The 15,339-nt window shown below is 33.8% G+C and overlaps 2 protein-coding genes across 2 annotated transcripts in view; one reads left to right on the top strand and one right to left on the bottom strand.

The window, feature by feature from the left end:
* LOC146165711 (cilia- and flagella-associated protein 43-like) overlaps positions 1 to 5,518 on the bottom strand; it is a 31,430-nt gene extending 25,912 nt beyond the window's left edge. The window contains exons 1-8 of the mRNA XM_083383245.1: positions 5,480 to 5,518; positions 4,581 to 4,834; positions 3,374 to 3,507; positions 2,849 to 2,982; positions 2,290 to 2,437; positions 1,777 to 1,921; positions 1,220 to 1,356; positions 706 to 897 (exon numbers count right to left, since the gene is read on the bottom strand). Of these exons, the coding sequence (XP_083239371.1) occupies positions 706 to 897; positions 1,220 to 1,356; positions 1,777 to 1,921; positions 2,290 to 2,437; positions 2,849 to 2,982; positions 3,374 to 3,507; positions 4,581 to 4,834; positions 5,480 to 5,508 (1,173 nt within the window). The 5' untranslated portion in view covers positions 5,509 to 5,518. The remainder of the gene's footprint in view (positions 1 to 705; positions 898 to 1,219; positions 1,357 to 1,776; positions 1,922 to 2,289; positions 2,438 to 2,848; positions 2,983 to 3,373; positions 3,508 to 4,580; positions 4,835 to 5,479) is intronic.
* Positions 5,519 to 6,541: 1,023 nt separating this feature from the next.
* Positions 6,542 to 11,476, top strand: LOC146165710 (protein SPEC3-like). Its single transcript, XM_083381008.1, has 4 exons — positions 6,542 to 6,598; positions 9,327 to 9,486; positions 10,130 to 10,312; positions 11,006 to 11,476. The coding sequence occupies exons 1-4, from the start codon at positions 6,542 to 6,544 to the stop codon at positions 11,098 to 11,100; spliced, it is 495 nt and encodes a 164-aa protein (XP_083237134.1). The 3' UTR covers positions 11,101 to 11,476.
* Positions 11,477 to 15,339: the final 3,863 nt, after the last annotated feature.

Raw genomic sequence — 15,339 nt, 5'->3', positions numbered from 1 at the left:
GAAACAGCAGATAAAGCAAACAAAAAAAATCCAGAACTAAATACAAATATTAAGGAATTAAAGAAACAAAATAATTTGAATAAAAAAAAAAAAAAACTAAACTCTAATTGCTTTATTTTTTATATAATTCATGTAGTTTTCGTTTTATTTTTTATAGCTTTGTGTTGTTTAATTTTTCCCAAAACTATTTAAATTTTAGTTTTATGTCTTATCCAGTTTTATTTACTTAATTATTTAATTTTATCAGTAAATTGTTTCAATAATTATTATTAGTTGTTTTGACTAAATGACACAATATGAAGAGTATATAAAGTAAAGGGCACAGAAATAATTTAACAAAATTTGTAATGAATATATTGGGGTTAGAATGTTGTAAGAAACTGGAGTTTTCCAAAATGTTTACTTGTTTGTTTACAAAAATTCGAAAAAAATAAAAGTGAAAAAAACAAACAAAAGATAAAACTAAAATTAAAAAAAGGCCTAGAATCATGGGAAATATAAGTATTAAATAAATAAGTACAAACAAGATAAAAGATAAAACAAATAGAACTATAAATACGATAGACAAACTAAAGTTATTCGTAAGTTCCAAAAGCAACTGTAGCATGGAAAAATTACAATAATCAGCAGCATATGATAAAAAATACAAAAAAAATATCACCATATGCATGAATTAGTGAATATTAGATAAAAAGTCGAACTCACGATGCAATATTTTCCACCAGAACTGAAGCCGATCCCGACAAAGTTTCCAGTCGCAGTGGCAGCGATGATGTTGTGGGCCCGCTTCACTGTGTTGTAGCTGTACAAGCTGCCAGATGAAGTGCCGTAAGCGAACTCGGTGAACATCACTGGCGAGAATGCCAGGCTCGAGATCGGCTCTGACACTTTCTCAAGCTGGAAGTAAAAGTTTATGAAACATATGCTTGCAACTGTTAATAACACTGTTCTATAGTTAGAAGCAGAAAAACAGATTATTTCAATACAAAAAAAATTGGATAAAAAAATTAGTTGAAACTGAGAATAAAACTGTTTCTTAAAGGGAAACCAGAAAAAAGTTTATACAATGTTTAAAAATAAATTATTTTGCAACAGATTTTGATTTAAAACAAAAAAAGCATATTTCTCATCTGGTGTTTCAAATTAAGCGGGATCAAGTTAAGTTATTAGAAACCAGTAAGTTTAGTCATTTGACACCATGTAAAGGTTTTATAATCACCTCTGTGATCTTTATCCCTTTATTATCGATGGTGATCTGCCTCAGTCCTCCGTCTGTTCCTCCAGCGAACACACTACTGATGTTGGCTGCTAAGCAACTGAACATCCCTGGCTCAATGTCGCCGAGAAGAAGGGAATCTGGAAAGTGGAAGAAATTGTCGTCCTCACAAATTGCCGGATCATGGAACTGTTTTTGAAGTATTTCATGTCTTATATATTTGTATGTTGTCTAAAATTCAGGAAAATGTAGTGCAAATTATATATTAAAATCTATCAACTTTATTAAAAAAAATTGTCAATCTAACTCTCTGGTGTGACATGGAACTGATTTTAAAGCGATGTGTTTTTGAATTTTGTCTTTTGCATATTTTTTTTAATTCTGTGCCATACTTTGTCACTCAAAACAACTTAGATTTACAATGAATTTAATTTTCCTAGTTATAAATTAGGCTGAAAATTAATTTTCATTGAAAATGTTTAATATGGAACCAAATATGCCCGACAATAACCTTTCGCAAGAAATTAGGCACAAATTTAATTTTTAATAAACCCACTAACCATTCATTCCTCCCAATAGTATATCTGTCTGTCCATCAGGGTTGACCTTGAACAATTGACCTTGGGAGCATCCGACCAATAGTTCACCTCGGCTCGACCAGCATTGGGACGTCGGTTCCACCCGAGGGTGTCGCAAGTTGGGGGCCTGGGGTTAAATTGGCGTAAAAAATAAAACATCTTAGTTACAATTTTTTTTTTTTTTCATCTTACAATTTAACCAGCTATTCAGAACACTTGTTACTCATAGCAGTCTTTACTTTTTGGTAAATGTAACTCCTGGTATTTTGGGTACTTGTGATTAATTTAGTCTTTCTGGTCTTAGTCAAAGGATGCACTAAAGACCGGACTTGAAACATTTTAATCTTTGTTTATAATAATCTTTCCAACATTCTAGGTGTAATGCAGATTATAATATTTTAAAGCAACAGCGAAAGCACATGAGCTTTGTGGCTATGAAAGATTTTATTTAAAGTGAGTGCATTTTAATCATGGTCTAAGCTTTTACTTCCTTACAACAAACACTTTAGTTGCATCTCCTTGTAATCCGGCTCTTGTGGATGACGGAAGAGGGACATTGAATCCCATCCTCGTCCCCGAGCGAGAGAGCGACTCCTCCTGGTCGAAGATCACGGTTCCGTCAGATGCGGGTAGACCAATGCTCCTGGGAGATGAGCAATGATCTTGTTATTGTAGTGTTTAGGTGATGTATATTGGCAAGTTTCTCAAAAATTAATCACATTTTTGTTTTAATAATATTAGCAAAAGCAATACATTTTTAATAAAGTATTTAGAATATTAACTCGTTTCATGAAAATTAATTACTTTGCATTATCTTAAAATACAAGTTTACGCTTAAATTTACAGTTTTCCAAACCAAAGTATTTTTACATAGAAATTTTTCATTATTAAATAGTTATCAACGGAATTACATATTTAAGTTAAAAAATGAAAATGCTTCTTTTAATTTTATAACATTAAAAATAATTTTTTAACCATAAAATACAAATTTTACCTAAAAATGACAAAGTTCACTTTGAGGTTACAATTTCAACCTTGAAATGATAAATTTCACCTTGAGGTTAAGGTCGCGACCTCGTTACATTCTTCTATCGTCCAGATCGTGAGTTGGTCGTTTCTGACGAGTGAAAGTTGGTTTGGGTGAAGTGGGTTGAAGAGCATCGACGTTAACGGCTCCTCGCTTAATAACTTCACAAAAAATACATTATTTGACAAAAAACATAGAGCAACTAAGTGAAATTAAGTAGAGTATATGTAGTGCTTGTATGAACCAAAATGCATATTATTTTGAAAGAATGTTGGTCTTGAAATGGTAAAGGTTTTTTTAAATTAGAGCCAACATTATTAGCAAATATGATTTCTGAAACCAGTTATAAATATTTGAAAATATAAATCAAAATTAGTTTCAATGTCTTTTCATAGATTAAATATATATGTTTTACCATTAGCTTATGCAATTTATTTTCACAAAAAATATTCATGTGTAACTGAGAATATGCATTTTCAAACAAAAAAACATGAATTCTTCAACCTCCAAATAATTTTAATAAAAATAGATTAAACCAATATAATGTTTTACCTTTTCTTTACACCTGAGAGTTCCATTTGTATAATCCCAAACCATGAGCATGAAACCAGGAATTCCTGAGGTCGCAGCCAGATAATTTGTGCTCGGTGAAAACGCAAGTTGGTTGTACTCAAGCTCAGCACCTCCTGTTAATAAGTAGGTCGCTTTAGCAAATTCAGCATTACAAACTGAAGTCTCTGTTTTTTGTTATATATTTTATTTCCCATACATACGGATTATCAAATTTGACCAATAAACATATCATTTTCTTTTTATATGAATGCTTATATAAAACATAATGTTATTTTAACATTGCAACAATAGGATTTGCAAATAATATGACAGTGCTTAACCAAACAATCATTCAATACACAGTTTAGGTCAGTGGTTCTCAACCTGTGGTACGCGTACCAGAAGTCATTTTGGGTGGTACGCTATACGCAGTATGTTTTTAAGCAAAATTACAGTTTTACCAAAAGGTTAAGCATTTATTTTATTGTAATAAGCAATACATTCATTATAATGATTGTATAGTTAAAAATTTTATGCTTCTTTAACGATAGGAACTATTATCTTTCTGGAACATCTATGCAAATTTATTTTATGACATCATAGCAAAAGAACAAAGAATCACAAAACTTGACCAGTATCTTGTTAAAAAAGGGAAAACTTTTTTGAGAGTAGAGGGCCGCATTTGTTTTGAAATTTCCGGCCTAAATATAATTAGCTAATCCACCCCTTTTAATAATCCTATATAGCCTACATTTTGAGTAAAGTTGATTTTTTCGACAATTTGTTGGCACGCAACAAGATCATGGAAGCTCGAGGTGGTACGCAGTGAAAAAAAGGTTGAGAACCACTGGTTTAGGTAAACGGCTTGATACAATCTGATGAAATGCAGCTTAAAATATTAAAAAACATCTATTATGTGTGTTTTGTAGTTTTTTTAATTTTGAAAACCGTCATTAAAAATTTATAAACATGTGACTTTATCTGTAAAACATAATATTGTTTTTTAAAGTTTTAAGATTTGCAATGAATCTATAAATGCGTATTCCTGCATTATTTAAACTTTCCCCAAACATAAACCTATACAACATTAAACAAAATTAAATAGTTTTAATCTTACGCTAAGAGGTTGTGCTGTGTATAAGTGAGACATTGAAATTACTAAAAATATATAAAAGTGATTCAAATAAAACACAAAAATATCAAATACCTTCAAGTACATTGAGTAAATCCATTGTCGGAAACTGGAAGACAAAAATCCGAGGTTTCAAACCACATTCTGCGACTGCAAACACGCCACTAGATGGAGACGTTGCAATCTTACTAATCCCGTTGCCCGGCGACTGAAAAGCTTGTTCGTCGCCGCTCGTAACATTGACAAACTTTACGACGTTTCCGCAAGCGTAACAGATGTTTTCGGCGTCGATGTACTGAACTTGATCACCTTTGTAACCCTGGGCCCAACTGAAAGAATAAAATGAAGAAATTAATGAATTATCCGGTGTCTGTTATTAATATTTGTTTTTAAGCTTTTACATCAATAACACAATTATTGATTATTTTGGTAAATATCTTCATATTATTACAAAACATTTATTGTACAATTGAATTACTGGTTATTGACACCATCAACAGATTAATTTTGCTACAAAATCATGTTTGTAAATAATTTCATGATTTTGTAATAAGGTGCAAAACAGCACAATTTATCACATTCAATCTTATCCCTCTTGGGCTTGATTTATAAGTCTCATTTATACCCATATGGTTCCTTCCAATAAAAACAAAATATATATGTATAAATCTTGTTTAAAGCAGGAGTCATTTACAGTTCTACTTTAGTAACGTTTAATATTTGTAAAAATAAAGCTTTAAGGAAAGTGCAAACATATTAAAGTTTACAGATAATTTACACACCAATATGTTAGTTATGTAAGAAATGAAAGATTTTGACGCTGGTCTAAAATAAATCAGTATAAATATATGTTTTAACAAAACCAAAAAATCATAATATTATAACCTAGTTTAAAAGCTATAATAAAATGCATATTGCCAATAGTTTACAAGATATAAAATAACAAGAGTAAAAATTGATTTCAATAAACTTACCTAACGACTAGAGGCCCGTAGTCATCCATAACTTGCAAAAATATATTTTCCAAGTAATTTAACTTCAAAATAATTTTTGATTTACGAAACTTCTCATGTTGCTTAGATACCTACCACGCGGTGACGCAAGAGAGCAAAACATAGAAACAAAACACGCATTCTATGATTTTTAATCGTTCTTTGCAAGACCTTGTCTGTATTAAGCTCCATTTCTTACTTTATTATGGTGATTTGTATAGGTAATAAATTGTTGAACTTTGAAAATACTATAAGTTTGGAGAAAATTTTCGTTTGAATGCAGTTAAATTTATCTTTGATTTGTGTTTATACATTATATCGTCGGTAAATAATGGCCTTACAGTTCACTACGTTTCAAATTGCTTCTTTCAGTAGGATGCAAAATGCTCTACGTATTTTGACGTAATTTAGAAGCAAATATCGGGCGGTAATTATTTATTTAATTAAAATGATACCAACATATTTATAAAAAGTTGGGACATTTTAACTATGACATAACTTCAACCTGTATATGTTAATCTCGCTAATGACCCGAACAAATTGGTTTATTCGACCTTAAATCAATAAAGAAATAAAGATTAAGTGGAATTTTTTCATAGAGTTAAATTTGTTTGTTTTTATTAAAACTATTTAGGTGTCACTTTTCATAAAATACTTGAATATTTCTAAACAAAGATATGACTTTTTATTTTGGACAGGGAACTAATTGCTACAAATAGGCATATAATATGTATGTACTGTAGCAATAAATAGTTTTTGTTGTGAAATTGCGGTAGTTAAACCGGAATTACAAGTTAAAACGCAAACCTAAGGTAGATTTTGACTCTGAGACCTTAATGTTACAGTTGGATTATATTCAAATGCTTAAAATAACGTAAGAATGCAGGGGTACTTTAAGCTACGTCATGCTAAGTCTGCAGGTTTTTAATTTAAAGTGGTTTGACATTCCTTTCCGGTTGATTGCCCCAGCGTAAGCAGTGTTCATTCATGCGTGCATTCCCTCCAGTCTTTACGTTAGAGTTGAGGTTTTGGGGTTGTCAAACGATGGAAGCAACAGCACAACAGCCCTACAAGTACTTCGGGGAGGACCAGTCGAAACAGGTAAAAAGAACGTTTGCAGCTTTTTCAGTTAAAATTTTTAGTTTTGAGCGCAAACAACTTAATCTTTCAGTTTGGAAAAAAGAAGTTCTAAAATTTTGTTGCGAATATTGTTTGGAAAAAGTTTTTTATCACAAATCCCAGACGGAGTTAAAACGTAGCATTTTCCCCTAATTATATGTTGCTAGGTGTAATGTGTAAAATATAGTTTGATAGCAGAATTTTATACTTATGGATTTATTTAACGTTATAATTGCCTTTATAACTTTGTAAAATGTTAAAGATTTATAAAACAAACTAAAAAATTTTAAAACATCCAATTTTTTCCCAAAACTTCACGATAGATAAACTGGACATCTCTGTGAATATAGGGCTTTATAAGTATTATTCAGAAACGTTTATTTTAGGCAGCTTCGTGGCAATATAGCGGCATATTTTATTACGGATAGAAACATAGTTAATTTTTCGCTTCGCACAGCGTTGTTGGAAATGTAAAAAGCACCTTTCTTATCACTAGATGAAGTAACGCTTAACTTTCAACATTTGTGCGGAGGGACCGATCATAATGTTTAATAACCTGAGGGCATTCTGGTCATTTCACGCCTTCATTAAATGTCAACAAATAACCAGCGATAAACCAGAACCTTAACGGGGACAATAAAACGCACCTAAAACAAAAACGTTTTCAGTTTAGTAACTTTGCAAAGAGCCTTGGCACAAATAATTCTGTTAGATTATGCATGTTTCCTGTACATATAGGTTTCTCGCTGTACAACCGTGACATGAATATGTAGAAATAGAGTGAACAAACTCCTGCAAAAGTGATTTTAAACACTAGGCGATTAGATGAGTTATCTGTTGTTAACATAAATATGCATTGTAGCGGGAATGTGTGGGAACTGTATTTCCAGTTCTTTTTAAACGTTTAAATATTTTAGTGAAGTCATATTTTTAAACTCGAAACACGAATGGTTTGTAATTATTGAATAAAACGGGAATTTTGTGACAACTGAAGTTATAGACATTTATATTGAATTCCCTAAGTCAAACAGATATTTTAAATTATATGGCTACTCCTAATTAGCGTTTGAACAAACCCCTTTACTTTTAAATTATCGAAGTTTTAGCGACACAGCATTAAATTAATGCGTTTCATAATAAGTTTGTAAACTAGCAAGGACAGCCCGGATTTTGTACAACTTTGTCGGTTTTGACTTACACGTTTAACGTGAACACTGATCCTTACATCGCCCGCGTATCGATTGTTATCTTTTATGACGTCAATATGTTATCAATTGTGACGTCAATATAACCTTGGGGGGAATAAATGCTAACGAACCAATTTCTCTTCTAAATTTTCATTAAAAATGTTCGCACTTTATAAAATTAGGCTTCAAAAGCAAATTACTGATTTGCATACAACCTTCCAATCTGAGAATAAATAAGCGGGGATTTCAAATTATACCACTTTTCTCTAAAGTGCCAAAAAATTGCCCAATCTTTTCGCACCAAATTTGACACCCTGTCCCTGAATTTGTGCAATGTAAAGGAACTGTATTTCCATATCGTTATAACGTTTTCAGTTGTTGACAAAAAATATATCGTAGTAATTTGTCAGGACATTAAATACAAATTAACTATTAATTTGTAGGAAAAGTGATAAATTTTTATCACAATCTTAGTTGGTGGCCGTTTTGGTCTTATTTAAAAATTAAAAACAAGTGGCACTTTTGACAAACTGTATTTTCAAGCTGATGAGCTTCCGCACAACCTTGCTTCATCAGGCTGCTGTCAACAATAAATACAATTCGCCAACAATGCCACTTGTTTTCAGTTTTACCACAAAGTTATCTCAAACTCGCTCAATCTCTTCCCCAAACCATTTTCCACTTTTTACAACTACAGTGTTATCGGTATCCAGATAGGCATCAGAATACATTTGTCCTGGGGTATCTGACCACATCAGCGAAACAAAACACGAGTTGATCAAATCGCGGCGAACATTAAAATCTCGTTTGTCCCGAGCGAGCATCTTCTATCGCTGCAACTACACGGAAATTGCACCTTGTCGACGTTTAGGGTTTAACCGCGAGACATTTCAATACGTTTAACTTTTTTTAAATAATTTAATGCGCTGCTTTATAAAGCTAAATGTTCTGAAAACAAATAAATAAGTAAATAAATAAAAAGGACCAATCTTAAATGACCAAGCCACGGATTTTTCATTTGATTAAGTGATTTTTAATAGCCAACGATTCTAAAAGTGTTGTTTCATTGAAGTCTTATAGCCTAGTCAAGAGTTTTTAAAGTTGAAATTTATGTTGCTATTACAAGTCGTCATCTGCAGTAAACATTTTTAATTAGGTCGTTTACATTTTGTTATTTATGCGCGTTTTTCGTGCATTTTCAGGTGTTTTTTTGGTGTTTTAAGATTACTACCTATATCTAATGTCAATCAATGTGAATAACTTTTTCATACATTTTATTTCATTCTCTGTTTATTTCCTTTTTTCATTTTTTTGCAACATCAATAATTTAATTTTTGCCTGTTTAAATTCTTGTTTAAAATACTTTTTTTAATTTGCTAATTCAATTTTTCCAGTTAACATCCTGCTTTTATTATACTTTTGTTTATTTAATTTTCTTTGTTTCCGTTATTTTTCAAGTTGATTTATTATACTTTATTTTTTCCAGTTGATTTATTATGCTTTTATTTATTTTATTTTTTCAGTGGCCTCCCCACCCGGTCTCTTTAGTGCCGCCAGCGGATGACCCCGGTACATTGGATGAGAGGAAGAGGGGGGGTAATTTCCTCAGGAGGGCAATCCCCCAACTTCCCATTGTTCTGGCCTTCCTTCTCTGCGCAACAAACATCCTACTCCCGGGAATTGGTAAGTTGGCAGGAAATTATTGTCGTAACGAAATTGCATTTTAGAGAATATTTTTTTCAAGGATTTTTATGGACGGATTACTTTTAACGTTAAAAATTAAAAAAAATGTAATGGGTATATCCAAATCAAAATTTAATAGTTTTGGTCAATTTTATACTCGTTTTTAAAGAAAAGGAGTTTTATTCATTTTTTCTTTTTTTTTTCAGCGCTTCTTTGATTTTAGCGCTTTTTATGGACAAAATATTTTTAAAAAAAATAAAAAAGACGAAGGTTTTACCAATAACATCCTACTTTTGGGAATCGGTCGGTTGGGAGGAATAATATGAAAAAAATTTGATGTAGTTTTTACAAACAAAAAAGTTTGCGATTTATTAGCGTTTCAGACGGATGTTAACATTTAGGCGCAAATAATACATTTTTAAAGAACTTGGAAAGAAGGAAAAAGTTTATGGATGAATTTACAACAGTCCAGTTTTGGAATACTTACATCCAACCTGCGCGACCCATGCTTTAGGAACCACTATTTTTAAGAACGAAATAAACCAAGAGATTAAATGGGCGTGGCAATTTCTTCAGCAGCACATGCTCTACCTGTATTTACTTAAATCTTTCCACTTATTTGTCAACAAAGCCGTTTGTTTAGGAACAATCATCGCTGGATTAAGTGTTTTCTGCTGCGCACACGTTGTCGACTCCACAAGGGGGCGCTGTGGAGTGTTTTTAATTAACCTGGGGGTCGGATTAGCACAGATTCTGCTGGTTCCTTTATTTCTCTTCGGCTGGATTTGGAGCATTATGTGGGGAGTTGCATTTATTGCAGTAGCCAGTGAGTAAATAAATATTAACTTTATAGTTAATCAGTGCTTTTAAAACTGAGGTCCATGATGAAGTTTGTAGAATTCTGCTCAACATTATATTAACGAATCATTTAACTGTTTGTTTCAACAATTCATTTGGTCGTGCACTGATTTGAATGTTGTAAATTCTAGAGATTTTTTAATTTTTAAATCTAAAAGTTGAATAGGGTCCTCACAAAAACTAGCAGAAAAGGCTGGCAATGAAGCTTACAGTTGTTTATCGATGGTCTAGCATCTTACCATAGCATTCGAACCATTATTAAATCAACGCACAATATTGGGGTTAGTGTTTGGGTGAGGGTGCGTGGTGAATTATTATTATTTTACAATCTTGCTTAACCTTCTCAAACCCGAACGCTAACAAAATATTGTGCGCTGTGGTAGGATTCTAGGCCAGCGCTGTTTTTCACTCTGTTAGTTTTATTTAACAGAAAAAGCTGGTAATTAGGCGCAATCTGTTCGCCTTGTTCTAAATTTGCACAGGGTTCTTACTGAACAGTGATTTTTTCGCTCAACCTATTTGATAGTTGTTTGTTCTAAGAACTGGACATGGTCAGCCATCATCTCATTGCAGCAGAAAGAAAAAACCTTAAAACAGCAGTTAAACAAAATGGTTTTATACAACTGATTTCATCATTTTTAAACCAAAACAAACTTTTCAGGCGAAGGCGAAATACAAGAGCACAAAGTGACGTCACAATTGGATCATTCGGTTTACGGAAACCAGCGAAGCATCCCACAAATTATTACGTCATAGAAGACCTTTATGTTTTTATAACTTTCAGTTGAATGTTTTTCTTTTGCGCTCGCTTTTACCAGCCAAGACGTAGACGGAAACCACGAATCCTTTTTGTTCATCGTGTTACGACATTTGTTAATACGGAATTTTTTGGAGGTTGTAGTAAGAATATCAAAGCCTATACGGAAGTAGGTAGCATTTTGAACCTTTCATATATTTGATGTTGAAAATAAATAAAAAGTTGTTTAAACGTTCACATATTCTTACTTTCATATTCTTAGTAGTCTTTGTTTTATACTTTCATTATATCATCTGTCCAACGCACTCTCGTTTCAATTATAAACCCTGATGCTGGTATCTATTGCCGAAACGTCGCTTTATAAATTCGTCAATTGACAAACATCTTCTTGTCGCACTTTACAGTGGTCTAGATTTAATGTGTTTATAGTTTTAGTATTTCAATTAACCCTGAAGAGGTCAGCTGCTATCTGTCCTCCATAGGCGCGATCTTTAAAAATTCCAGCACGTTATTTTTAAATAGGGCAAAATTGCTTATTAACTAGATACAAAATGTGTGAGTCTAAATCAGGGGTGGGCAAATTTATTCAACCGAAGAGCCATTTGCAGAAAATACAAGTACCAGAGAGCCTCAAAATATTTCAATACAAAACCGGTAAATAATGTAAGTTCAGCCGCATATAATAACAGAATTGTACTATAACAAAATAACACGCACATATTTATCAATATCAGTCTTTTGTTTGATTTGCTAATCTCTGAAACCTTAGCAATGAAATTGCGTTGGCATGCAGCAACTAACTGTTTAGTGTCACGTCATAATTGAAATGCTGGCCTAAATAAAGAAATAAAAAGAAAAACGTTCATAAACGGTATCTTGGTGTTCTTTACTTTTTTTTGGAATTTTACGATTCGACTAGAAGAGCCACAAAAAACTTGCCGGAGAGCCGCAGTTTGCCCGCCCCTGTTCTAAATAACAACTTTTGCGCTTTGCCTGTAATCACTGAAACAAACCATTTGGTTATCGAAAACTTTCTTATAGCGCATTTAGGCTACACACGTTTCCTACCTAATGGGCAAAACGTAACGTTAAATAAAAAAACAGACTTTACGTATAATTGAAAGATATAGTTTTCGGGTTCTATTGCCTCGTGCATGTGGTAAATAAGGATATTTTTCAACACTTTTGAATTAATGTTACGGATAGCGTAAGATATTTGTTAGACGTATAAATAATGCGGAAATATTTTTTCAACTCGCATAACATTTCACTTATGCCCAAACGATTGTACTACGGGTCACTTAATAGAAATTTCAAATCATGTGATGTGTTTTTAAGCTTCACGCGATTTAATCACTGTTGTGCTTCCCCAGGTATAGATTCGTCCACAGCTTGCAAGCCTGGGTTTGGCTCAGTTTATTACAGGAAGCTGAACAAGAAATGGACGCGACACACCGTGATGTGAGTCATTACGGTAAGGCTTGCTGAGGTTAAGCTACCATCGGAGCCAAAATGTCAATCTTAAATGAACCCAATTACCTCGCGGCACCCTTGAGCATTACAAATGGTACCCCAGGGTGCCGTGGCGCCCCGGTTTGGAACCCAAACCAAGCCAAATATATTTAAATCAGATCAAGTAAATAAATAGCAAATTACCTTCGTTGAAGACACACTGTTGTGTTACTCGGCCTTTTTTTTCAGTAGAAAGATCAGGTTTACATAAAAGCATTTTTTACCGGAACCACCGCCTTTTCCAATTATATTTTCCATTATTTTCCCTTTTATATTACGCCATTTTTTTATATTATTTTCTCCATTATTTTTCAGCATAATTTTTCAGCATTTGGATGTTCGATATTTCTAGCATTTTTTATCCAAAGTTTGTATGTAGGATTTTAAAAAAACTTTATAGGCTCGCGTTGTAAACAATGACTTACACTAAGGTAGATTTTCCCTATTCCTAACACTGGGCATGCCAGGCATTGAATAAAAAATGTTATTTTGTGAATCCTAATGCTTTCACCTTATATTTTTCTATTGGCTTGTTTGAAAAAAACACAAGATTTTAAAATGTTATATGGTTATATTGTTAAATGCACACATCACACATATTGAATATAAAGGCTACACTTTAATACAATTCAAACGACAATATTTACAACAAGCTCACTGATAAACAGAAACATAAAGCGATGGTGATTATATATGCCATAAAAAAGCATGATTTTCCAGTATTTAAAAGTATGTGAGGGGTAATTCAGTCAACTTTTGTGTGTTTATATGGTTTCCCTTAATTTAAATGACCCATGATTACTATATATTTTGTATTTCTGGACTTAAAGTTGACTTTCTGCTATGACATTCCCTTCTTTATTTCTGCTTAAGGCAGGAATCTTACGTTTTTTCAGTTTCTCCCATCGAACAGTGCACCTGTCTATCAATGTGGAGTAAAGCAAGGGGTTCAATGCACTGTTAATGGGAAGCAAAATACCAGCACTAATAAGATAAACATCATTGGGGAGTGGAACACCAGAAACAGCCAAGTAAGCAAGCACACACATTGGGATCCAGCAACAGAAGTCAGTAATAAGCAAACGAGAAATACGTTTTTGCATTTCGCTGTTGGGTTGCTTGTTTCTACATTTAGCCATTTTGTTACTTCGTATGTAAATGAGTATGTAAGCCAGAAGCATGAAAATAAACAGTAGGAAGTTGAGTGTGATAAGAAACACAGAATATTGCCAAGAAGCGTCATTTGTAGAGGCGAACAGTCTGGGCATGCAAACACTAGTTTCACCATAATAACCAAATATTCCTTTTATCGGTTGATTGGGGAAGGTTATGCTAATTAGCTGAGTGACGTCATGCCAATGAGATAACGTCATGTTATGTGGTTTTATTTTATTGGCTAAATGCACTATTTTTTGTTTAATGACTTGATCAGTTTTAAAAAATCTACTTGAAAACCAAACATGAGAAACAAAATATCCTGAACTGTAATCAAACAAAGGCAGAAGTGAAAATAAAATTGCAAACAGCCAAACACATGCACATGAAATGTAAACCCCCTTTAACTCCATTGTTCTAGTGATAAACGGTTTGTAAACTGTTACAAGTCTAAACGCTGTCATGACAGCCATAGTACCCGAAGAGGCCATGGTAGCTACAACACACAACACCCCAAGAATGGAGCAGGTGCTACTTGTACGCCAAAGTGCGTCAAACGAGCAATAATCCCCTGAAAACTGTAAACCCTTTATGCTTATTGCAATAAGATAAATGCCCATGAGAAAATCAGCAGGTGCCAAACTTAGCAAAAATATGTAGGTGCTGTTTGTGAAATTATCTGCGTTCTTGTTATTTACAATGTCCCTTACAGTAATAACGACAACCGCTAAATTCCCGATGCCAGCCACCAACCCCATTAACCAGAAGAAGACTGTGTAAACAGGGTTGGCGATCATTTCCTTTTGATTTGAGAAAGTGGAACTTCGCTTACTTATGTGCGGGCATTCGTCACTTCCGTCCGAACATTGAGGGAATCCATCTTCAACCAAGTTGATGTCGACCGACAGGGGCTTTCCATTGCGACAGTAAAACCTCGTTTCGCTGCATCGCGTCCTATCCTCGTCCGATCCGTCATCGCAGTCTATTATTTCGTCACAAACGTTGTTGACATCGATGCTGGTGAGTGTTCCACTGGCGCAATCGTGACGCTTGGGGCACAATCCACGTTCGTCGCACCCTGATTTTATCCCCTTACAAGCCACTCTATATCTGGCTCTCCAACGAATGCACTCCACATCGCAGAACTTGGGTCGAGGCTCACAACCTTTGCATTCATCTTCCATGTCCCAACATTCAGGTCTGCCATCGCATTTGGTGGCACGTTCGGGGAGCGAAAACATGGCAGATCGGCAATATATGTGATCTACTTCACCTTTTTGAGCTAGTCCGCAATATTTTGTGTTGGATTTTCCCATACAACTGACTTCTGTGTTGCAAAGCACTTTGTCCATACCCACGCAGTCCGTTGCATTGTAGCAATGCATTTCGTTGGGAGGGCAAATGTCTCTAGCGTCGCCCAAGATATTACGGCAAACTGTTTGGTCGTCGCACAAACATTCATCGGAAAGATCGTAGCAGTCTGGAATCCCGTTACAAACTTGCTGTTGAGAAACAACCAGTCGTTTGTCCAAACACAAGAAGCAAACAAATTGTCCATCAACGAAACATAT

This window comes from Ascidiella aspersa, chromosome 2 (genome assembly GCF_963924565.1).
Source record: "Ascidiella aspersa chromosome 2, kaAscAspe10.2, whole genome shotgun sequence".
Classification (NCBI taxonomy): domain Eukaryota; kingdom Metazoa; phylum Chordata; class Ascidiacea; order Phlebobranchia; family Ascidiidae; genus Ascidiella; species Ascidiella aspersa.
This window is presented reverse-complemented; position numbering and strand designations above follow the sequence as displayed.

What these genes read in the sequence shown, in the direction of transcription:
- LOC146165710 (XM_083381008.1), top strand. Translation starts at nt 6,542, where the DNA reads ATGGAAGCAACAGCACAACAGCCCTACAAGTACTTCGGGGAGGACCAG. An exon ending in CATCCTACTCCCGGGAATTG is followed by an intron (nt 9,487 to 10,129) that starts GTAAGTTGGCAG and finishes CCGTTTGTTTAG; the next exon opens with GAACAATCATCGCTGGATTA. An exon ending in TGCATTTATTGCAGTAGCCA is followed by an intron (nt 10,313 to 11,005) that starts GTGAGTAAATAA and finishes CAAACTTTTCAG; the next exon opens with GCGAAGGCGAAATACAAGAG.